At 38.9% G+C, this 26,048-nt stretch overlaps 1 protein-coding gene across 1 annotated transcript in view; it reads left to right on the top strand.

Moving 5' to 3' along the window:
- The window catches only part of LOC124796429 (beclin 1-associated autophagy-related key regulator), a 132,097-nt gene extending 107,489 nt beyond the window's left edge, over positions 1–24,608 (top strand). Inside the window, exon 9 of the mRNA XM_047260617.1 lies at positions 23,971–24,608. Within this exon, the coding sequence (XP_047116573.1) occupies positions 23,971–24,135 (165 nt within the window). The 3' untranslated portion in view covers positions 24,136–24,608. The remainder of the gene's footprint in view (positions 1–23,970) is intronic.
- Positions 24,609–26,048: the final 1,440 nt, after the last annotated feature.

Below are 26,048 nucleotides of genomic sequence, written 5' to 3' on the forward strand. Positions count from 1 at the left end.
ACTCAATATTGAAGAATATACGAGAATGTGATGGGCGTAGAAAAGCTAATTAACAACTGCCCCATAGAGATTATGTATTTTGTATAATATTTTCATACGATTTATTTTTATTGTAACCCTGTTGCTGTATCCTATATTTGAATCCGCACACCTGAAAAAGTTCTATACAGGCTGTGAGTTCAGCACACAACAAAAGCTTCTGGCTGGCTGGGTAGGACTACACAAAGGATCAGAAGCATGAAATTCTGTAGGTCTGTGTTTAGAGTCCAAATCTGTTGTAATACTATTTGAAATCCAGACACAGTCTGAGGCTGCAGCATAGACCATCAACAGAAAGACAGCATGCAGGGATGAATATGAGACTGTTGCTGTTGCTGTTGTTGTGTGGGCAGCACTGTTTGCTCCATGTGATGACGTCATGGGATAAGACGTGGTAAGGGAAGGCATGTCTCTGGTTCATTGCTCTTTACTTGTGGCTTGCTGTGGGTATGTGGCACTGCTGGTTGTGGTAGCAATACATCATCTTACTGGCTGAGTTGTTGGGGATGCGGCCTCTCTCCCTCCCATCATCTGAGACAGCAAATATGATCAAAAACCGTTAACTTTGTGCAGATTCTGATGAGGGAGTCCAGCATCTCAATGTGCTGGATGGGCAACTGGTCAAAGAGAGGAGACTGTGGGTCTGTGAGATAGTTCTCCATCAGAAAGTGGTCAGTGCCATCATTTGTCAAGCTGGGCGGCATTTGTGGAGTGCTGTCTGTAGATGCCAGAGCAAACTGTTTTCGAGATGGTGCAGGGGACAACTCCATGATCCACACCGATTAGTGACAGTGATTACATATTTCATACCATGGCTGTGGCTGCAGAAGTTGTGGGAGGGAAGATGGAGGGGGAAGGGAGAGGAGGAGGAGCAGGAGCAGGAGGCTGCAGGTGGCACATTTGTGGTCTCTGCTGCCAAAACCACAGCTTATTTTGGTGGATCACCAGTAGATTCCATCAGATCACCATTGTAAAGACAGCAGCTCTGATTTCCTATGATGGTAGCATAAACATTCCAGATGTTGTTTGAACATCTGTGTCCATATTGGTTCTCCATTATGGAAGGGTGAAAGAGGTCGGCTGTTTCCAAAAGGGAGACCCAATATGGGCACAGATGTTCAGACAGCATCTGGTATGTTTCTGTTGCCATGGCGAGCCCTTATCTGCTCTTTGATATGTATACCACCCTGTCCCATATACTTCTACCTTTCTTTATTTATTTCTCAGCTCTGGCATTGGTATTGCTTTCAGTGCACCAATTTTACCATTCCTACATATTTTGATAATTCAGTCAAATTACAGGCTGACATTACTAGCTCCAAATGACCCATCTCATGACTGAGGACTGATGACCACACTGTTTAGCCTCTTCACCCGTCAACCAACCAACTTGGTCCGCGGAAGATCTTTAATCACAAACACCTGTGCTTTAATCGTAATTTGTGTTGTTACGTATGGAGACTTTAAGAATTAATTTCAGTTAGTTGATAAGAGGACCTGCAAAGCCCACATGAACTCGGCCCCAAGTTTAGCAGTGGTATGAAAACTGAACAGCTCCCGTAGACTGTGTAAAGATTTTAAAGCTGGAAATTCCCAGTAGTAGTTGACGCTTATCTGATACCACATTCCAAGGACCACTTTTCAAAATTAAAGTGGGAAATGTTACAGAAATCTGGTCACAAGAAATTTCCAGACATTCAGAATTTGCAGCATAGTCATCAGCAGAAAGGCATATGGTATGTGTCTGGTAACCATGCAGTGATGAATTTGAGATTGAGTTGTTATTGCTGTGCTGACAGCTTTATTCCACTATGGAGGCCACAATGTAACACCACATGACATGATATGGTGAAGGAAGACATGTCTCCAACTTGTTACTTTTTACTCCCTGCTTCCTGCGAGTATGTGGTGCTGCTGATTGTGGGAGGGAGTACTTATGTCTGGCTTAATATCTTTGTTACCATTGCAAAACAGAGCAATAACTGCAGATCTTTGATAGACGATAAATATAAAGCTTTGGAAACATCAAAACCCACAGGGTTCAGTCTTGGCTTCCCATATTGTTCTTCTTGTTTATTAATGACTTGCCACTCTATAGTCATGAAGAGGCAAAGCTAGTTCTATTTGCTGATGATACAAGCATAGTATTCACACCCAAAAAAAAAAAAACAAGAATTAGCTGAGGAAATTGTAAATAATGTCTTTAAAAAAAATATTAAGTGTTTCTCTGCAAAGAGGCTCTCACTAAATTTTGAATAAACACATTATATACAGTTCTGTACAGTAAATGGCATTACACCAGTGATAAATATAGATTTCGAACAGAAATCTGTTGCTAAAGCAGAATATTCAAAATTTCTGGGTATGTATTGATGAGAAATTGAATTGGAAGAAGCACATTGATGACCTGCTGAAATGTTTAGATTTGGGTATTTAAGCTATTTTATGAGGGTTATTGCAAATTTTGGTGATAAACATATCAGTAAATTAGCCTACTATGTCTATTTTCATTCACTGCTTTCTTATGGCTTCATATGTCGGAGTAATTCACCATTAAGAGAAAAAGTATTAATTGCACAAATCGTGTAATCAGAATAATAGCTGGAGCCCACCCAAGATCATCTTGCAGACATTTATTTAAGGAACTAGGGATATTCACAGTACCTTCGCAGTACATATATTCACTTAGGAAATTTGTTATCGATAACCCATCTCAGTTCAAAAATAACAGTAAAGTGCACAGCTATAACACCAGAAGAAAAGACAATCTTCACTATTCGTGGTTAAATATGACTTTGGCGCAGGAAGGTGTGAATTATGCTGCCACAAAAGTCTTTGGTCATTTACCAAATAGCATTAAAAGGTCCGACATAGCTAATCAGCGTTTAAAAACAGATTGAAAGAATTTGTGAATGACAACTCCTTCTACTCAAAAGATAAGTTTTTAGAAATGAAGTAGTAATTTTGTGTGTGTGTGTGTGTGTGTGTGTGTGTGTGTGTGTGTGTGTGTGTGTGTGTGTGTGTAACAAAATGTTATGTGAAACTGACATGCTCTGCATCGATAAGAAATGTCGTATTCACGGTCTTTGGGACAAGTATTCACGTAATGTAATGTTTTCAGAAACAAGAAGTCAAACATACACTGTTCATCCAGAAAGTCTTACGATTGATTTTATTCCTGGCGTATACGCTATGTCAGCACAGTAACTACATTGCCAGTTTGAACTAACAACTGTAAACAACAAATGTGCATTTGACCAGTTAGTGATGAGCAGGCAGTGTTAAGTAGTGGATGTGGGGCTGTAGTATGTCAGTTTGTTGTGTCTTAAATCACACTAGGGCAACGAACTTAATATCTCTAAATCAAGAGGCAAAGATATTATCCAGAATGTTTTGAAGAATAGGGGAGTATGTACAGAGTGTGTCCCGCATACCTTGATTCCTGAGTGAAAAGGATGACACATTGATGCCTGCCCTGACTTGATTGAAATGAAAAACACAGACAATTCTTTTCTGGAAAAATTCATTACAGGAAATAACACTTTGTCTTCTCCACACAAACCTGCCAAAAAGGGTAAAGTGGAGAATGCATCTCTAATGGTTTGCCGAAAACAAAGAAGGTGCTAATGTGATGTGTGAGTTGGACACCATTCCAAAGCAGGACATTTGTGACAGTTTCATACTATTTTATGAACTTTGTGTTTTGTACCCAAGTGGGTAGGCTGAGCTGAACAACTAAAGCATTAAAACTATCATCTTAGCTTTTCTCGATTTTTATTAATCCAATCTCAAAAAGTTTTTGAACTGATAATATAAATATGAAATATTTTTTCCTGAAACAAATAGTCAAACAGTATAAATATGAAATGATGTCTTCGTCAAAAAATATAATTAATTCGCTTAACAGCATGGGTAGTTTACTAATCATCAATATTGCTATGACATTTCTGAAGGAACCCCAACCCAGAAACGTTTGGAGAATTACTGCATTCATTTGTTGTCAGTGTGCTTGCCAATTCTGAATACCTTGTACACCTCTACCTCATGACTTGCTTCCTAGTTTCCTACTTTCCTCATGAGGTCTCTTTCTCATAGTTCCTGGGATCATGCTTGCAGGATACACTTCTTTAGCTATCTATAGTCTGTATTCATATGTCAAAATTTTTCTTCCCAGGTGTTTGTTATATAGGTAATTGAAACTCGTCTTTAAAAAGAAAAAAAAAGAAAAGGAGCTTCATCTTCGGCACCATCAAGCTTTCCCTTGTACACGAGCACATACATCAAAACCATGCACATCATGATTGTATATTTGTGGCTTCTTTCCTTTACAAATTGTCTAAATAGCAATCATCGCTTCAGTATGTGACAGATTCTTCTATATGTAGGCCAGTTTGAAAGTAATACACTTGGCACATTCATATTGTTCTGCATGCAATTCAAACAATTTTGGATAGTGAGTACCTTATACACCAGATGTTTCAAAATGAAATTCAGGGTTTTAAGACTTTGTAGCATTTATTACATTCAACTTACAAGTATAAAAGATACATCAAAGGAAAGAGCAGCTCAAACACTTCTTTTTACAAATGTTAATTGCCAACACTATTCGTCACATAGCACACAGTGAGTCAATATGCGAGTTGTTCCCAAAACTACATCAGGGTGCCTGGAGTAATTGTTGCAGCAACAATTACGGATCAGTTTCATAAATCAGATAGGTCAGCTGGTAGCAGAGGCACATTAACATGATTCATTGCGAACCCCCAGAGGCAAAAATTTATGTTGTCAGATCAGGTGAACATAGAGGCCATGCGAAACAAGGTCTGTCACCCAGTCCCTCTTGGCCAATCCAACAATCGGGTATAGTGCAGGATGTATACGCCCTGGGAAATCGGGAGAAAATGTCAGATCATCTCCTTTTCTGACATAAGCTTCCTTTTATGGAATTAGCATTTATCAAAAGTTGATTCCAGATGTAGATGCTTCACTAAAAGAAAAAGTGAGTGAGGGAACCATTGTTTGACAGTGGAATTGTAACATTTATGTATCATTACAAATTGTTGAGAAAGTTTGGCTAGTTCTTGCCCCCAGGAGGCATACCATTCAATAATTTATATGTTATTACAGCCTTCTATCTGAAGACTGGCCTTCCTTTAGTCAAGTTGTGCCTTAAATTTCTTTTTACTCTGATTCAATTCAGTATCTCCTCATTAGTTATTCAGTGTACCATTTAATCTTCAGCATTATTCTTGTAGCGCCACATTTCAAAGCTTCTACTGTCTTGTATGAACTGTGTCATCCTTGTTTCACTTCAATACAAGGCTAACTCCAGACAAGTACTTTCAGAAAAGAATTCTTAATAATTAAATTTATATTTGATGATAACAAATTCCACCTTTTCAAAAATGCTTTACTTGCTGCATTTTATATCCTCTCTACTTCAGCATCATAAGTTATTTTACAGTCCAAATAGCAAAACTTACCTACTGCTTTTAGTGTCACATTTCTTAATTTAATTTCCTAGTGTCATCTGATTTAATTCAGCTATATTTCATTATCTTTGTTTTATTTTGGTCAATATTCATCCTATAACCTCTTTTAGGACTTTTCATTCCGTTCAACTGCTCTTCAGAGTTCACTTCTGTCTATGATAGAAGTACAATGTCATCAGCAAACCTCAAAGTTCTTATTTCCTCATCCTGAACTTTAGCTTCTCCTCCAATTGTTTCTTTGGTTTTCTCTGCAGCTTGCTTAGTGTACAGATTGAATGACACCTGAAATACTCAAACCCCCTCTTAGTCCCATCTCAACTATGCTGTTGGTTCCCATCTATGTCTTTCTACTCTTGTAACTGTAGTATGTTTTCTGTACGAGTCGTAGATAATGTTTCGCTCCCTGTATTTCATCCTTGCTACCTTCAGAATTTCAAAGAGTGTATTCCATCAAGTAATGTGTATAGTAGCTTTTAAACATAAACACCATTTGAGGAGTATGCCATAGGATAATTCCGACTGGCTCTATGCTGCCTACAAGGCAGTACAAGGACTGACATTTGATCAGCATTTCACTAATCCCTCAGCCATTATTGCCAGTAGGTGAATCCACCCAACTATACTCATACATTTCGGAAGTCTGCATTCCTTCATCAGAGAGGAAAGAAGAATTGATTGGGTTAGGTTGGAAATGTGTGTGTAGAGGGGGGGATCACTCAGGCCCTATACCCTGTGTTAAGCACTTCACCATTTGTAAGGAAGAGTGAAGGGAAATGTTTTGAAACGAGGGGAGGAAGGAGATTGCTCCTTGAAATGTATGTGCGTTTAATACAATTCTGTACTTTGTGGTTTGCTTGTCGTACTTGTTATCCTGTTTATATTTATTCCTGTGACTGGTAATTGAGGGAATGCATTTAGCAAATTATTTTGCTGAAAGAAATAGTGATGTACTATTGATATGTCACCACCATAGTCTTTGAACTTCTGCAGTTATGCTCTTTACAATGCATGTCAATTTTGGTTTTATATGTTCTTTTGTTTGTGTATTTCCTTCATGTGGTAAGACATATATTAAACTCAGCTCGTAATTGTTCCTGATTAAGCTAGAACAGGTTTATTGTGGCTCATTTTCTACTGCTTCAGAGGACTGAGCCTCTACTAGCAAGCATATTAGTTTTCCGTCTCTGTATTGTTAAATGTATTATTGCAGTAATTTCTGTTATTGTTTATGTTTCTGTGTCTATTTCCTGAATTGCTACAATCATGCCCATTGTATACCCTGTTTCCTCCATTCATGGCACTCTCTCTAGTGGCACAAGATCCTCTGTTAACATTACTCTGTTGATTATTATTATTAATATTATTATTATTATTATTATTATTGGTATTGCTGCCTGTGTGCCATCTTTGTGATCGCCTTTCCACTGTGTCCACGCATTATATTTCGATAAGTTGTTCACTTTTTCCCAGTCCTTCCCCAGCAATTTGTCCCGTACATGCCATGGTAATCAGCTAGTTGACCGCTTCTAATAAAAATGTTGCTCTCTTATCAGATGTTGTAGACACACAGATTTGTTAAGGTGCCATTTTACAAATCTGTATAACCATTCAGTGAACTACTGTTCTATGGTTTTGATCCTAAAAGCTCTAATCTCAATTTCTTTTGGACTCCCTCATTCCAATACTTACACTTAAATGCTGTTTTGAAATTGTTGTAACTTGAGAATTCTTATAGCTTTTAACACATCCCATTGTGCAGCATCATGCATCAAATGGCTTATCACAAATTGTATGTTATTAAAATCTAACCAGGAATCACGTAACATGCCCTTAAGTGACTTTAGAAATAAAATGGGGTGAATATCACACAGAGGTGGAAACTTGGTGAATTTGTGATTTAATTCCTTGCTTAATGTTGTGGTGAAGTCATCACAGTTATTAGTTACTGTCTTGTTCTTTACTAACAAATCTTCTACCTCTTTTCTTAGTTCTTTCTTTGCTCCTCCAAGCTCAAAGAGTTATTACGTATTACTTCATTTGTGTTTGAACTTAAAATATCACTGTTGTGAACTGTTGGTGTTCCCAACTCTGCAGATTTAGTCTTTGTAGAGGTAGATTCTGTACTATGTGCATCCTTAATAAATTCAAGCTTTTGTATCCTTGGTTCCAATTTGTTAATTATTAGGACAAAGCATCAATATTTTTGTTAGTGTAAGTATGTTACATTGTTTTACTATTCATCACCTCTTTTTCTAATATACAGTGTAACCCCGCTTTTACTTTCCCGGAATTAATTGGTTTCCTGCCGTTCATGACGTTTTTTTGTTCCCGTCAAAGTTCCTATGTCCACAATGTTAATTTGCACCCGATTTTGCATCAACATATTTATAATTTTCCAGCAATTTATGCATTACGAAAAAATGTTCATGGAGAGAGAAAATTATGCTGGCTGTCCAGCAGTGTTTACAAATTACATGGTAAAGTTTCTTGACACCAGGGCTATGTACTCAGTTGATTTGACCTGGTAAACATGTAGAAGTTCGAACAATCTTTGCCGTATCTCCCACTGCTGCCAAGCTCTACTTGCCATGGTGGCTGATAGGAGTGACTAGGTTTGTTTGAATAAAGATATCATGACCAATGACAAACATTTCCGAACTGTCTCTACTGCGCAAACACAGTTTCGTGATTGTTGTGATCATGATGTCACTTTTGTCGAACCATATTTAGCGTGTTTCGATGTTCGGCCATTTGTAGCGCTAGTTGTCACCGTCATTCACTTTGTGTTGCTCAGATAATTTTAGTTTGAACACAGCACTGGTTACATACCTTTTTCATGCTGAGCAAAACTTGTTTCGAAAATATATTCTCGTTGTCAAATGCAGTATTTATGTATATTTTTTGTGATGTTATTTAAACAAACAATGTGAGTGATAGTTTGCTTGTGTGTGGTTTTCCACATAACTGAGGAGCCACAGTACCTGATAACCTCAAAAAGATGATTATGTTGAAGAGACGCAGAATAACACATATTCAGACACTACACAAAATACACTCCTGGAAATTGAAATAAGAACACCGCGAATTCATTGTCCCAGGAAGGGGAAACTTTATTGACACATTCCTGGGGTCAGATACATCACATGATCACACTGACAGAACCACAGGCACATAGACACAGGCAACAGAGCATGCACAATGTCGGCACTAGTACAGTGTATATCCACCTTTCGCAGCAATGCAGGCTGCTATTCTCCCATGGAGACGATCGAAGAGATGCTGGATGTAGTCCTGTGGAACGGCTTGCCATGCCATTTCCACCTGGCGCCTCAGTTGGACCAGCGTTCGTGCTGGACGTGCAGACCGCGTGAGACGACGCTTCATCCAGTCCCAAACATGCTCAATGGGGGACAGATCCGGAGATCTTGCTGGCCAGGGTAGTTGACTTACACCTTCTAGAGCACGTTGGGTGGCACGGGATACATGCGGACGTGCACTGTCCTGTTGGAACAGCAAGTTCCCTTGCCGGTCTAGGAATGGTAGAACGATGGGTTCGATGACGGTTTGGATGTACTGTGCACTATTCAGTGTCCCCTCGACGATCACCAGTGGTGTACGGCCAGTGTAGGAGATCGCTCCCCACACCATGATGCCGGGTGTTGGCCCTGTGTGCCTCGGTCGTATGCAATCCTGATTGTGGCGCTCACCTGCACGGCGCCAAACACGCATACGACCATCATTGGCACCAAGGCAGAAGCGACTCTCATCGCTGAAGACGACACGTCTCCATTCGTCCCTCCATTCACGCCTGTCGCGACACCACTGGAGGCGGGCTGCACGATGTTGGGGCGTGAGCGGAAGACGGCCTAACGGTGTGCGGGACCGTAGCCCAGCTTCATGGAGACGGTTGCGAATGGTCCTCGCCGATACCCCAGGAGCAACAGTGTCCCTAATTTGCTGGGAAGTGGCGGTGCGGTCCCCTACGGCACTGCGTAGGATCCTACGGTCTTGGCGTGCATCCGTGCGTCGCTGCAGTCCGGTCCCAGGTCGACGGGCACGTGCACCTTCCGTCGACCACTGGCGACAACATCGATGTACTGTGGAGACCTCACGCCCCACGTGTTGAGCAATTCGGCGGTACGTCCACCCGGCCTCCCGCATGCCCACTATACGCCCTCGCTCAAAGTCCGTCAACTGCACATACGGTTCACGTCCACGCTGTCGCGGCATGCTACCAGTGTTAAAAGACTGTGATGGAGCTCCGTATGCCACGGCAAACTGGCTGACACTGACGGCGGCGTTGCACAAATGTTGCGCAGCTAGCGCCATTCGACGGCCAACACTGCGGTTCCTGGTGTGTCCGCTGTGCCGTGCGTGTGATCACTGCTTGTACAGCCCTCTCGCAGTGTCCGGAGCAAGTATGGTGGGTCTGACACACCGGTGTCAATTTGTTCTTTTTTCCATTTCCAGGAGTGTACTTACGTACATATTTGCACTTAACAATGAGAAAAAAACCTCTCGAAATGTGTCGTGCTAAGAATGAAAAAATTCATAACTGGTGCAGTATTTCTTTATTTAAATTATGAATGGCAGCTGCAGATTTTCAAAAATGTTGATTATGACGTATGAAATTGAGTCGAACGTTCCTACTTCCAAGACGGTTATCAGTTCCAGTTGCATCAATGGTTTTTATTAGATAATAAATAAGCCCCTGACATGTCTTTTGATGCCTTTTATCTGCATATGTCATACATCAGGTCGAAGACGCAAGAGGGTATGCTATACGTAACTTTTACAGCTTAAAATGTTATTTCTCACATTTTCCTGTATTTTGCACGTACTTTTTTTTAAAAGCCCCCTTAAAAGTGTAAAAGCGGGTTTTCACTGCATCTCAGTTCTCTGCGCTAATTTGTCATTTTCTGCTTTGATATTGTGTACTTGCTCTAAGGTACTGTCTTGTTTAGTTTCCTCTATTTCCAAGCACCTATTTATTTCAAAACATGATCAAAATCCCTGTTCCGTTTTGTTTCCAACGTATCTATCCTACCCTTAACTTGGGCAATGAACACTTCAAATTGTTTTTCTAAATTAGTGAGTCTGTTGTCAGTTTACATCAATCTGTTTGCTACTTGTGTGAATTTGTCATCTGTATGCATAACTGTTTTATTCAACTGAGCCAGCTATAGTAAAACGGATTGCATTAACTCTTCTATAGTCATGCTGTTATCTATGTATGCCATCGTATTATTTCCAAACTAAAACAAATTTGTATTTATATCATTTAATGTAGCTATACTGAACTATATATAACGTAAGGTGTCTTAATTGTGGGGAATGGGTGTAGGTATATTCACTGTAATGGTATGGTTTTTTTTATTTACTATTTGTAATAGTAAGGTTCTCATAATAATAGAACATTTGAATGTCACAGTGACTTGATAGTAAGAAACTGTATTCACAGAAGTTGTTGCAATCAAATTACTGCACCAGTATTTCACTTTAGTCTTTATATACACATGATCACACCACTGCACTTTTAAAAGAAGAACCCATGGCATTTTGTGACTCGTGGATGGTTGCAAAGATAACTGCTGCTGTTGATATCAGCATGCTGTTTCGTGGTGGTTTGTAGAACGGCGACCTGACAGACAGATGCCGAACTTCTGTGCTCTGAACAACACATAGGACCATTCATTGTGGGTGCTCCGATTATCCATATATTGGTAGATGTAGTCAGGGTAGTTGTAATTCTGTGGTTCTTTAGTTGCTTACCGACTGAATTCCAATCGTGATGTTATATTTATGTTCTTCCATCGACTGAAATTCCATTATATGGAAAAACCCAATATCATCAACGTTTCGCGGCCCTGTCAGCAACTGTATAAATATTAATTTTAATTTTAATAATAACAGTCGCAGTTGCATCGTTTACCTAGGTTTCAGTCGGGATAAACCCACATTCTTCAGAATAACAATATCTATCGTTCATCCATAGTGGACACCATCAAGCTAAAACTACAAATTCATAAATTATCATCAGACTGTAAAACTTATCTGGCAGTGCCTCGGCCCAACTTCGCGACCGCGATGCGGCAGCCACGAGTGCTGTACTGGAACTCGTACAGCACTCAAGGCTGCCGCATTGCGGTCATGAAGTGGGGCCGAGGTAGTGCCAGGTAAGTTTTACAGTCTGACGATAATTTATGGATTGGTAGTTTTAGCTTGACAATGTCCACTATGGACAAACGATAGATATTGTTATTCTGAAGAAGGTTGGGTTATCCCGACTGAAACCTAGGTAAATTCTGGGTAAACGATGCAACTGCGGCTGTTCATTATTAAAATTAAAAATCAAATACATTGTTTAATTTGTTCAAATCCCCTTCCTGTGCTTTTGGCTGTACTTATTCTTAATGCTTCAGTGTCATAGAATTCTTTGTATTGGCTCTTCAATAGCAACTTTAGTATTGGTTAGTATTGCCTGTTACCAACACCTGTTACTTTGTTAAAATCATTACTTCTGGAAAGCAGAATGTACATTTTGACTGTTTCTGTATTGCCTGCTTAATAGTGGCTTCTTGTCTTAGCACTATTAATTTTCATGCACAGGTCTTCTTGTTGTGGTGGTCTTCAGTCCGGAGACTGGTTTGATGCAGCTCTCCATGATACTCTATCCTGTGCAAGCTTCTTCATCTCCCAGTAACTACTGCAACCTATATCCTTCTGAATCTGCTTAGTGTATTCATCCCTGACTCCCTCTGTGATTTTTACCGTCCATACTTTCCTCCAGTACTAAATTGGTGATACCTTGATACCACAAAACATGTCCTACCAACTCATCCCTTCTTCCAGTTAAGTTGTGCAACAAATTCCTTTTCTCCCCAATTCTATTCAGTACCTCCTCATTAGTTATGTGATCTACCCATCTAATATTCAGCATTTTTCTGTAGCATGACATTTCAAAAGCTTCTATTCTCTTCTTGTTTTTTAACTATGTATCGCCCATGTTTCACTTTCATACATAGCTACAATCCATGGAAATACTTTCAGGAAAGACTTCCTGACACTTAAATCTATAATTGATGTTAACAGACTTCTCTTCATATCCTTTCTACTTTGACCATCATCAGTTATTTTGCTTCCCAAATAGCAAAACACATTTACTACATTAAGTGTCTCATTTCCTAATCTAATTCCCTGAGCATCACCTGATTTAATTCGACTACACTCCATTATCCTCGTTTTGCTTTTGTTGATGTTAATCTTATATCCTCCTCTCAAGACACTGTCCAATCCATTCAACTGCTCTTCCAAGTCCTTTGCTGTCTCTAATAAAATTAAGATGTCATCGGCAAACCGCAAAGTTTTTATTACTTCACCATGGATTTTAATTCCTACTCCAAATTCTTCTTTTGTTTCCTTTACTGCTTGCTCAATGTACAGATTGAATAACATTGGGGATATGGTACAACCATGTCTCACTCCCTCCCCAACGACTGCTTCGCTTTCACACCCCTGTACTCTCATAACTGCCGTCTGGTATCTGTACAAATTGTAAATAGCCTTTTGCTCCCTGTATTTGATCTGTGCCACCTTCAGAAATTGAAAGAGTGTATATCAGTCAACATTATCACAAGCTTTCTCTAAGTCCACAAATGCTAGAAATATAGGTTTGCCTTTCCTTAATCTATCTTCTAAGATAAGTCATAGGATCAGTATTGCCTCGAGTGTTCGAACATTTCTATGGAATCCAAGCTGATCTACCCAAGGTCGGCTTCTACCAGTTTCTCAATTTGTCTGTAAAGAATTCATGTTAGTATTTTGCAGCCGTGTCTTATGAAACTGATAGTTTGGTAATTTTCACATCTGTCAACACCTGCTTTCTTTGGGATTGGAATTATTACATTTTCTGTGAAGTATTTTGCCTGTCTCATGTGTCTTGCTCACCATATGGAAGAGTTTTGTTGTCGCTGGCTCTCCCAAGGCTATCAGTAGTTCTAGTGGAATATTGTCTACTCCTGGGACCTTGTTTCAAGTTAAGTCTTTCAATGCCCTATCAAATTCTTCTCACAGTGTCGTATCTCCCATTTTATCTTCGTCTATGTCCTCTTCCATTTCCATAATATTGCCCTCAAGTGCATCTCCCTTGTATAGACCCTCTGTGTACTCCTTCCACTTCTCTGCTTTCCCTTCTTTTCTTAGAACTGGTTTTCCATCTTAACTCTTGATATTCATACAGGTGGTTCTTTTTTCTCCAAAGGCGTCTTAATTTTCCTGTAGGCAGTATCTATCTTACCCCTAGTATTATATGCCTCTACATTCTTACATTTGTCCTCTAGCCATCCCTGTTTAGCCATTTTGCACTTCTTGTTGATCTCATTTGTGTATTCATTTTGCCTGCTTACTGCATTTTTATATTTTCTCCTTTCATCAATTAAATTCAATCACTCTTCTGTTAACCAAGGATTTCTACTAGCCCTTGTCTTTTTACCAACTTGATCCTCTGCTGCCTTCACTATTTCATCCCTCAAAGCTACCCATTCTTCTTCTACTGTATTTCTTTACTCCGTTCACGTCAATCGTTCCCTAATGCTCTCTCTTAAACTCTCTACAGATAGCCGTACTGTAGGTGTAACCACAATGGAGGGATATCTGTTGAGAGGCCAGACAAATGTGTGGTTTCTGAAGAGAGGCAGCAGCCTTTTCAGTAGTTGCAGGGGTGACAGTCTGGATGATTGACTGATCTTGCCTTGTAACATTAACCAAAACGACCTTGCTCTGCTGGTATTGCGAACAGCTGAAAGCAAGGGGAAAGTACAACTGTAATTTTTCCCAAGGGCATGCACGTTTACTGTATGGTTAAATGATAATGGCTTCCTCTTGGGTAAAATATTTCAGATGTAAAATAGTCCCCGATTAAGATCTCCGGGCAGGGACTACTCAAGAGGACATCGTTATGAGGAGAAAGAAAACTGGCTTTTTACGGATTGGAGGTTGGAATGTCAGATCCCTTAATTGGCCAGGTAGGTTAGAAAATTTTAAAAGAGAAGACTTCTGGTCAGGTGAATATAGGGTTATAAATACTAAATTCAATATGGGTAATGTGGGAGTAGATTCAATAATGAATAAAAAAAATAGGAGCTTGGGTAAGCTACTACGAACAGCATAGTGAACGCATTATTGCAGCTAAGATAGATACAAAGCCCACTCCTGCCACAGTAGTAAAAGTTTATGTGACAACTACCTCCACAAATGATGGAAAGATTGAAGAAATGTATGATGTTATGAAAGAAATTATGCAGATAGTGAAGGGAGACAAAAATTTAATAGTCATTGGGGACTGGAATTCGATAGTAGGAAGAAGAAAAGGAAAAGTAATAGGAGAATATGGAATGGGTGTGAGGAATGAGAGAGGAAGCTACCTGGTTGAATTTTGCACAGAGGATAACTTAATCATAGCCAACACTTTGTTTAAGAATCATGAAAGAAAGTTGTTTGCATGGAAGAGGCCTGGAGACACTGGAAGGTTTCAAATAGATTATATAATGGTAAGACAGAGATTTAGGAACCAGGATATTTTTAGGAACCAGGTTTTAAATCGTAAGACATTTCCAGGGGCAGATGTGAACTCGGACCACAATATATTGGTTATGAATTGTAGATGAAAACTGAAGAAACTGCAAAAAGGTGGGAATTTAAGGAGAAGGGACCTGGATAAATTGAAAGAACCATAGGTTATTTATATGAAATCTTACTACTCAATTTTCAGTTTGATGTACCGATATTATATAATCGTCTTCCAGTTTCTTTCACACAAGGGTCGCCATGTGCAAGGGTTCATTTATATTTTAAGTTACCTCATTGTGATCTTGAAGTCGGAGTAGTCCACTAACCCCCATTGTGTTAAATATTCTTCTTACCGGAAGAATAATGTAATTTTTACTAAAAACCTGGACTTGGCAATTCCAATCTTTTAAGGCTTTTATTGTGACTTTAAACGCAACGCATAATAGATGGTAAGTATCTTATTACAGGAGACCTTCTGTGTAACAAATAACAAACTTTTATTTAATCAAACTTTATAATGATTATATTGGATAACAAAAATGAAAATAAATACTAATATAGCTTGTTCATTTATATTCAAAATTAGTACTTGATTTGACTTCCACTCAACAAAATTATTTATTTCCAAACTTTGGCTGCAAAAAATCTGGAAAATCTCGTACCGTCACAATAAGCCACATTAGCAAACACAAATAAAGAAAATACGAAGGCAGTGTGATACGAAAATATGAACTGCAGTGCTTTGCTTTTATGGTCCTATTGGAGACGATATACTCTTACCTGAAGATTTTAAGATGGTGGACAGCGCAGTGCAACATATTTAGAACGCTCTTATGAAGATCGGAAATGTGGCAGAAGAAGGAGGATATATGAAGAAGGAAACAAAGAACGAATTACTAGAGGCAGTGAGTAAACTAATAAAATGCTTAGAATCTTTGAAAAACAAAACAAAAACAAAGTAGGAGGAGAGTAGAATTCTACGAGAGAGGTTAGGAACATCCAACAAGAGGAGACAAGCGAGGAAGAAGACAGCTGCACTGCCAGATAACTAGCAACATCTATCGGAGAAACACTGGAAACAGCACATAGTGGACAGAGGACTGCTGGGCACCTAGCGACATCTGTTGGGGAAATGCAGGAAACAGCACATAGCGGACAGAGGCAGACGGAAGAGACACCTACAGGATTTGAGAAGAACTTCAACAGAGACATCGGGGTGGGTAGCTCTCTGGAAAAAGCAAAAAAAAGACGAAAATAATATGGAAATGGGAGAACTGAGGCCTAAAGTGGAGGAGATAACTGATTTCCTGAAAAACCGACTAGGGATATTAATACAGGAGCAAATAAAGAAAACTCTAGAAAAGGAAAGTCACCTAGAACCAGAGAAAACCAAAACTGATGGAAACAACATACAAACTAAATACAACAACGAAGTTAAACCGGGGGAACAACAATATACAGAAATCCTCTGCTCCAGCAACAAATTCAGCTACAAGCCCAAATAAATGCACATGAGCAACATAATAAAACCGAAAATCAGGTTAATGAACTAGAGGAACCAACTTTGAGTACTATGGTAGGGAGGAACTGGTACAGAAGAAACCAGAGTAAAAAGAAAACCTTAATGGGTAGGAAAAAAAAGAAGAAATGCAAGCAGCAGAAACAACACTGTCGCTATATATCAGTAACTTAAAGAGAACCACCACAACTGATACAGTAGTGAAATACCTTAACAAGAACAGAGTACTGGGACAGCTAGAATATGAAGAACTGTGCACACTGGGCGACAAAAAAGCTTTCAATGTAGACATTCTGTTTGAAAATCTACAAATCACACAAAAACCAGAATTCTGGCCTGAAAACATAAAAGTACATTGATTTCGTTTCCCAAGATGCTCAATGGAAGTGGAAGCAGAGCTTAACTAAACTAAGAAGCAAACCAGAAGAGCAAGAAATAAAAGCAGTCTTGTGGAATACAGAGAGAATAAAAAGTGCCCTTAGCCTAACACCAGCAGACATTCTGCAAAACTCAGATCTTGCAGTTCTAACAGAAACCTTCCTGATAGACAACTGGCAACATGAAGATTTCTACAATTATCACCTAACGCCAAAGAAGGGAGAAAGAGGACAACCCATGGGAGGAATATCTATCCTGCTGAAGCCCTAAATGACGCCCACCAAAAAAATCATAAAACAAGAAAATAGTATGCTAGTAGAAGCAGCAAACATAAATATAATTGCAGCCTATTTTAAACCGCACACAAATGGTGTAGAAATAATTGATGAAATAGTCACATTCATCAAACAATACGACAGCAAACCCACCATTATTGCAGGCGATCTCAACTGCAGAGTGGACACTGAGAATTATAAAACCAGACTAGTCATTGAAACCCTAGAACAAGATGGTTTCACCCTACTGAATGATAGACAGATACCTACATATATATGCCACAGTGGGAAAAGTACCATTGATATCGCATTAACAAGAGGAGAAATAAAAGGAAGTATTCAACCAGTATGGCATGACTTCATCAGTCCTATACGAAAGCACATTCCAATGAAAATAAAAATAAATAAAGTCATGTCACCGCCAGCAAGAAAGAACTGCCAAATCACACAAAGAAAAATAGATAAAGAAAAATTAACAAACCAGCAAGAACAAATACCGTATTTACTCGAATCGAAGCCGCACCTGGAAAATGAGACTCGAAATAAAGGGAAAAAAAATTCCCGAATCTAAGCCGCACCTGAAATTTGAGACTCGAAATTCAAGGGGAGAGAAAAGTTTTAGGCCGCACCTACAAATCGAAACAAAGTTGGCCCATTGTAATATGAGACACAATTTAGTTCGAATGAAAGATGATACAGCTATACTGGTTTGGTTCGAGTCGTAAGCTTAGCAGTTAAGCTTTACCAGGTAGCCATTGCTATGCGTCAGGCCCTCCGTTCGTATTTATACGGGTACCCATCCTTTTTCACGTGCTTTGTCTGGTTTGAATCGACTGCTTATTTTGCATTGAACTGATAAGTGCCGTTTTCTTTGTTATAGGTGTTTATGGCCTGTCGCCGCTCGCGGCATGGCTTGCTTTTGTGCACGCTACCGCCGCTTTTTTAAAAAAAAAAAAGGTATCATCTCATTAGCGAAACAATGCCAAGAGATTGCTATTTGTTCTTACTTACACTGCTGCTTTCTTTGATAATGATCAACTAGAACCAAATAATAGACTGCGTATGTTAGAACATGTTCTGAACGAGAGTTAGGTGAAAATTTTTCTCCGTTTGAAAATCTTTGCGGCCGCTTCTTTAGTACATCAAATTCTGCACAGAAATTAGTCATCTTAGATTTAAAAATCTAGTCAGTTGCCGTGCTTCATTCCTGACTTTATCACTATTAGGCACAAGAATAATACGAATATAAACATGACACGATACGTATATTCTTCCGCGTTTGCTGTTGTCTCACTCTATTTTCGTAGTTTATTAGGCAGACAGGATTTAAATGAGATAGCAGAAAACACGAAAGAATACATGGCAAAATGTTTATATTCGTATTGTTCTTATGGTGAAGAGAATCCTGCATGTGATTCACATTTCATCAGGGTCTTATTAGCAACTGTCTCTTCTCACAGGTAGGAAAAAATTCAGAACGTAGAGTTGGCCATATTGACAAACATCCCTAGTCTTGCCAGTCGGATTTTCGTAGTACATTGAAATTCTGCTACTTTCGAAGATGAACAATATGGAATTTGTATTTACTTCGTTGGATAATGTATGAAAATGCAGTGGTCGAAACTCGGAGGCGGAGAAAAAAAAGCTCGTCTTGCACTCTCTCTCTCTCTCTCTCTCTCTCTCTTTTTTTTTTTTTTTACTGAAGCATAGGTTTTGGCGCCAGTATTTATCTCTGTGCCTACAAAGCATGCCTGTGTAGCGCTACATATATTCGACGGCAGATGTTATTTGTGGCAGCACCTACCAACATTATTCAGAACTTCCGCTTGCTTTGCACTCGATTCTAAGCCGCAGGCGGTTTTTTGGATTACAAAAACCGGAAAAAAAGTGCGGCTTAGATTCGAGTAAATACGGTAACACGAATAGAAACTTTAATAGAGGAAGGAGACTTTGAAAAAGCAACAGACAAAATAGAAGACCTCCTAAAAAATTCAGTGATACAAACAAACCCGAAAACAAGGACAGCAAAAGGAACACTGACCTAAGAACGCTCCACACATTAAGAAACCAGCACAACGAGGAAACATACAAACTGTACGCAGAAGAGAGGAGAATCTACAAAAAATTAATAGAAGAGAAGAAAAAAGAATACATAGAAAGAGAGGCAAAAAGAAAAGCGGACGAAGCAGAGAAAGACACATACATAGCAGCAAGACCAAGAAAACTGGCTCATACACCAAAATAGACATGAAGGAATGGGAAGACCACTTCAGTAAGATACTGAATAGACAAGGAATCAAAACACCCCCAAAGAAAGAGAAACATCATCAAACTAAGGAAAAAGACAACGTATGGGAACCTCTAAATGAAGAAGATGTAAAAGAAGTAATAAAAGCACTGATGAACAAGAAAGCATTGGGATCCGATAATATATATAATGAACATATAAAAGATGCAAATGCCTGGAACTTGGAAGAATTGCGACCCAATGGAGACACTCGACAATAAAAGTTCTTTACAAAAGTAGAGGAGACCCAACGGACCCAAACAAGTACAGAGGCATAGCCCTGGAAAATACTCAGTCAAGAGTTTTCAAAAATAATTACACAAAAAATCAAAGCCTTTGTAGACAGTCATCTCCCAGAATGACAAATGGGCTTCAGATCTGGAAGATCAACACTTACGGCAGTCAGGCTTCTTCTGAACAACATCGATGAAGTGCTACAAAAGAAACAAATGTTCTACACAGTGTTCATAGACTTTACCAAAGCCTTTGACCTACTGGAAACAGATCTCATAGTCCGAAAACTGGAAAACACGATGGGAGAATATAACGTATGGGCAAGAATAATAAAGTCAATCCTCGAATACAACTTAATCACAATATCAGTCAACGTCTCTTTTTCGAACCTCATTCTGCAATCGAATGGATTCTTACAGGGTGACCCAATGACCCCTTTGCTGTACATACGCTGATGACACAGCCGTAGGTTCAACAGGTATACAGAAGCTGCAGAAAATCATTGAGAAGATAGACAAATGGTGCAGTGTACATTCTTGCCACTGATAAAGTACTGCGAATTGGAGAAAATGAAGATGTACACAAACTACACATATACATAACAGACAGAAATGGTGATTTTCAGAAAAGGAGGCAAAACACCCAAGAATGCGGAAATCAACATCAGAGGACAAAAAATTAAATCTTATCGGACTTTAAATACCTAGGGGTGACATTTCAACCAACAGCCAAATGCTTCACAAAACATACAAAAGAATGTGCAGCCCAAGCAATGATAGCAATACAGGACATCAAAAACATCTGCCTACTCAGTCTAGAAACGGCCATGAAATTATTCAATGCAGAAATCTTGCCAATCCTGGCCTATGGGATCGAGGTTATATGGGACCACCTGACAGAAAAAAATCTAGAAACGCTAGAAAAGGTAAAATTGACTTATCTAAAAGAGCACTAGGTCTCTCAAAGACAACAAGATCTAGATTAGTGTACTTGCTAGCGAGAGAGACATTCCTAATTGAAGACATCAAACTTCAATAAGCATCTGGTGGACACAATGGCATCACAATCCAGGTGATGCTTATTATTGACCCACTACGGCCCGCTAAAACAGATATCTTCAACCACTCCTTAACCACAAATGTTTTCCCTGTGGCCTGGTGACAGGGACTAGTTAAATGATTACCTAAAAAAGAACACGGTCATAGCACCCACTGATTACTGACCTATTTGCATTATTCCTGCATTACCCCAAGGCCTTAGAGTATGTAGTCCATGACCAGCCAGCAAACTACCTAACTGTAAACAACCCACTAGATGAATACCCATCAGACTTCGTAAACATCACAGCACAACATCTGCCTTAATAACGGTAACAGATGACGTCAAGCTTGCTGTGTACACACAAGAGGCAGCTATCATGTACTTCTTAGACTTCAGAAAACCTGTGACACCATTGGCTATGACATTTTACTTACCAAATTTAGCAGACTAAAATTCTCGCCAAGTGGAGTGCAATTGTTTCTCTCATACTTGATGTCTAACCAGCAATGCATCTTGCCTGGCACCATAAAGTTACTGTAGAGGCAGGTAGTATCAGGTATCTGCGGGTAAGGTGTTAAGGCATATACTCTTTTCGTTGAATGTCAATGATGTGTCATCAGTTTTGTCATACTGTAAATACCACATGTAGGCTGATGACCTCCAGTTGAATCTAAGTGTGGTATCTTAGTGTGAAACCAATAAACCTGAAGACCGCTATCAAGCATCTCAGTATCACCTGTGCACAGTATCACTGTCTAAATGGGCACAAGGTATAGAATTGGAGCTCAACCTATCCAAAACCCAATCGATACTGGTTGGTCATTCATCTCATTGGCCTGAAATACTGGGAATCCATACCATTGTTAATCCTAAACAGGATAAATATCAACTTCCCTCATTCAGCAAAGAGTCCAGGAGTAATTATAGATGAAAATCTAAACTGTACTGAACACACAATTGTAAAGTGCAAAAAGGCATCCATATTTTTCCATTCTCTACAAAAATAAGAATATTGTACAAACACTTAGTTCCAGTCATTGATTTCAGCCATGTTATCCTTCAAGGTCATTGTCAGGGAAGCTCATGGCACCAGGGACAGATTATGAATGCCTGTGTTCATTATATCTGTGAATTTCAGCTCCTTGAATACATTTTACCATCATATGCACAGCTACCCTGGCTGTGTGTGGACACTCGCAAAAATTTCTGTAACTTCTGTCTATTATCTGAACAACGAGCACAGTCCCTCATACCTCTCCTCAACCTTAATGCTCCTAGAATGAGATTTTCACTCTGCAGCGGAGTGTGCGCTGATATGAAACTTCCTGGCAGATTAAAACTGTGCTGGACCGAGACTCGAACTCGGGACCTTTGCCTTTCGTGGGTAAGGGCTCTATCATCTGAGCTACCCAAGCATGACTTATGCCCCATCCTCACAGCTTTAATTATGCCAGTACCTCATCTCCTACCTTCCAAACTTCACTCTCGTGCAAACCTTGCAGAACTAGCACTTTTGGAGAGAAATGGCTTAGCCACAGCCTAGGGGATGTTTCCAGAATGCAATGCTCCTGTCTGAACAACACTGCAGAAACACCCATTCCCATCAGAGCAAAATCCTCTCAGTCCAACTCCACCATTTAGCCACGTTCTTGGTGTCCTTCTCAGTGGCAGGAACCTGAGTCCAGAACAACCTACCACATTGTATTAGAGAACAATATAACATTTCCAGCTCCAGAAGACAGATAATGTGATATATCTTCTAAAACAACAATAAGATTACCATTGTCTGTGTGCACACTCATTACCATTCTACATTCCTCTTTCACCTAGATCTTTGTCATTTCCCCATACTCTAAGCCATTGTAGTCTTCTTAAATTTCCTTTTCCCAGAACTTGCTGTATCAGTAAACATCTATTTTGCAGACCTATAAATTATTCTTGTATCTGCCACTATCATTATTGTTACTAATGTCACATTATTGTTGTTGTTGTTGTTATTATCATCGCTATTAGAAACAATTTCATAAGACCAAATTCAGCATTTTGATCTTCTCTCTGTCATTTGTCATTTCAGTGCCGGTGTGGTCGCTGAGCAATTGGATGGATGATTTTGATACACATACTGACTCTATGCAAGACCAAAACTTCTTTGCACTTTGTCACATCATTTGGGAAAAAATTACTTTTAAATTCATTGAATGCTCCTACATGTTGCACACATTTTGCCTTTGTTCCACTTCTGTTTGTTTACCAGGCATTGACATCGCTTATTTTGGAGGTGAAGCTCTCTTTGCTTTTGCAGCAGCTTTCTAATGCTGCCCTTGAACCATGGTGGATCTTTTCCATCCCTTACAACTTTTTCTCAGACAGGCTTTTTTAACACTCATTGTACAATGCCTTTGAGTTTTATCTACTTGTATTTGTGCAACATTAATTGATTCGAAAAGGTACAGGGTTTTAGGTGGAGACAAGCTGTTGAAGTGGTAGTTAACATATGCAGTTTGTACGTCAGGGAGAGGCGGAAACAGCAGAAGGTTGACAATGTTGGAACTTTTGAGGGGGGGGATTGATGGAAAGTGGAACGCAGCCAGAAAGTGAACTGTTAAAGTGAGACTTTCAGAAGTAGTATCTGTGTTCTAGCAAGTAGCTTTCACACAGAGTAAGATTATACTAGCAGCGACACATGGCATAGGTGAAAGTAAATTTGAGAAAGCAATAAAATTCATTTTGACATAAAAAAGTGTGTGTGTGTGTGTGTTATAAAAATCCAATCGACATTACAAATGTGAAATGTATTACTTTCATTTAAAAAAATGTTACCATAAACTTGTATTCTTATAGGAATACTTAAGTGGCAAACATTTTGTACAGCTGAATGTGGTAGCAGTATTTTTGTATTAGATTAGTTGTTATAAATCCTTGAGCTGTGTCCTGCATAGAAAGTTGTTGTGAATTAGAATGATCATAAATTTAGCAAAGAATCAAATTATATTAAAGATACTATTCAACACGTTCTTACCAAGTGAAATTTTTTATGTGGTAGAGATAATGCCTTTGATCTAGTTTTTACTGCTGTGCTTCCCATTGATGAATATAAGTTTTAGTCTGTTCTCTTATTTAGTTTTTGTTATTTGGCAGGTGCCCCATGTTTCATGTCCAGAAAGTTCTCCTGGCCCAATGAGCTTAGGGTCGCAGCAAGCTCTGACCAGCACTCAACAAGCTACAAGTATGGCTGGTGGTTTAGTTACCAGTGCAGCAGCAAGTATTGCTTCCATATGGAGAGGTTGGACAGGAAACAGATAGAATATGGCTATAGCTTTATATATTAGTTTTTTAATGTATACATTTGTGCATGGCAAAAAAGTCGCTATGGTGTGTTAATGTACATTTATTAGTATATTTTCCCCATGGAGGCTTCTTTTTTGCAGTTATCTCCTCTTTCACTGTAAAGGTTTGCTTTTTTCAGCGGTATCACATTTTTTGCTGAAGTTACCAATTTGCACTTGAACCGCCATTTTTTAAAATGACAGTGGGAGCCACTATTTTGTGTAGGTGGTGTTCATTTTCTCTGGGTAGTGCTGGTGATCCCAATAAACTAAAATGAGATTTATAGACTCCGACTGGTGATTCTTGTACGCCTTTGATTTTATACTCAAAGTTTTCGTCGTATATGGCTTTGTATTGTTTCGTGTAGAACTCAAGTTTCTCTATTGCACACTTCAATTTATGAACATTTTTTTCTCAGTAATAAAATTTTATTATATTGGATTCACGAGGAACAGTTGTATCAAAACTAGTTGAACAGTTACTTAGAAAACATTTGTAATTTTAGTATCATATCATCTAACACCTCACTTCACTATAACTGCTGTTCATGCAAATGGAAAGCATCACAGAAAATTTAAAATATTACTAGGGGTATTGCTTTGAGACTGTGTCATAACTGCACTTAGGTTGGTTACTACATGCTGTGGATAAATTCTCGGGGTAAGTGCCACTTTATGCTTTGGACAGTGTTAAAGTCTAAACAGTATGAAAGTGTTGACTGTAATACGTTTGGCTATATAATAAGAAAGAAAAGTAAGGAGTCTTTATTCCAAATCCCCCTTATGTACTATAGAGGAATATGATAAATTTCTCTTGGCTAAAAACTATACAGAGATCATGGAGTAAATGAAATTTACTATTAGCCATTTTATATAGTCCTCACTATTTGTCATCATTTTTAAAACTTGTGTAGCTTTTTGCATAATTTTCTTGGATTCATAAGTACATAAGGAGTAGCAAATTCTGATTTAGAACAATCGGGTGTGGGATGTAACAAACTGAGAAACTGCTGAACAAATTCTGACCCTTCATTATCATAATATTGCACTTTTTAACTAGGTATACCATAGTACTTCTCGTGAAATCCGTATTTGGCTGAGAGCCTTGAACAGTTTTTTATGGTTATCTTAAAGCTCTAAAAGCTTGTGATAAGCTCATTAACATCTACAAGTTTCTGCAAGGTTTTTCGTGCATATCACAAGCACTTTATAAAGTTTGATTCCTCCCTCAGCTCTCCAGCTATTGTTTATGTTCAGCAGGGTTAACAATGCATCTGGGTAAATTCCACAGTTCAGACAAATACATTCTGTGGGAAAATGTCAGGTCTGGCATTTGTGTAGATTTACCTAATAATCGTATTACAGCATCACTTTTTTGTATTGACTTAATGTGAGATGTAAATTGATAACTCATGACAGTCATAGCACTTATTTGTTCTGTTTGCCTCATTCCTCACCCCAGTATCCGTATCCCATTTGGAGTCTGTACTGTGGCACTACCCAATCTGAAGACTCAGTGGACCTTTCGTGAGGGCTTATTCAAACTTTTTGGATGAACAGTGTACTGGAGAATTAAGTTATTTCTCATGTACACTGTTAAAGACAAGCATATGTTATTTAGTGCAGGGAAAAATGTATTAAAGGAAGTTAAAATTGACGTAAGTGGGTCAGTTTTAAATTAAATGAACTGTAGATGAAATAAGCTTTCTGAAAAATTGATTAATCTCACCAACAGGTCACTGTGAGCAGACGCTTACATTATTTCTTCATCCTAGCATTTAGACACATCAGCAGGGGATACTTCTCCACAACTTGGACAACATTTTTCTCAATCTCTTGTGCCCTTTGGGCACATTGGTGATTCAAATCTTTGCTGTTAGTATCCCATGC

This window comes from Schistocerca piceifrons, chromosome 4, assembly GCF_021461385.2.
Source record: "Schistocerca piceifrons isolate TAMUIC-IGC-003096 chromosome 4, iqSchPice1.1, whole genome shotgun sequence".
Taxonomy (NCBI): domain Eukaryota; kingdom Metazoa; phylum Arthropoda; class Insecta; order Orthoptera; family Acrididae; genus Schistocerca; species Schistocerca piceifrons.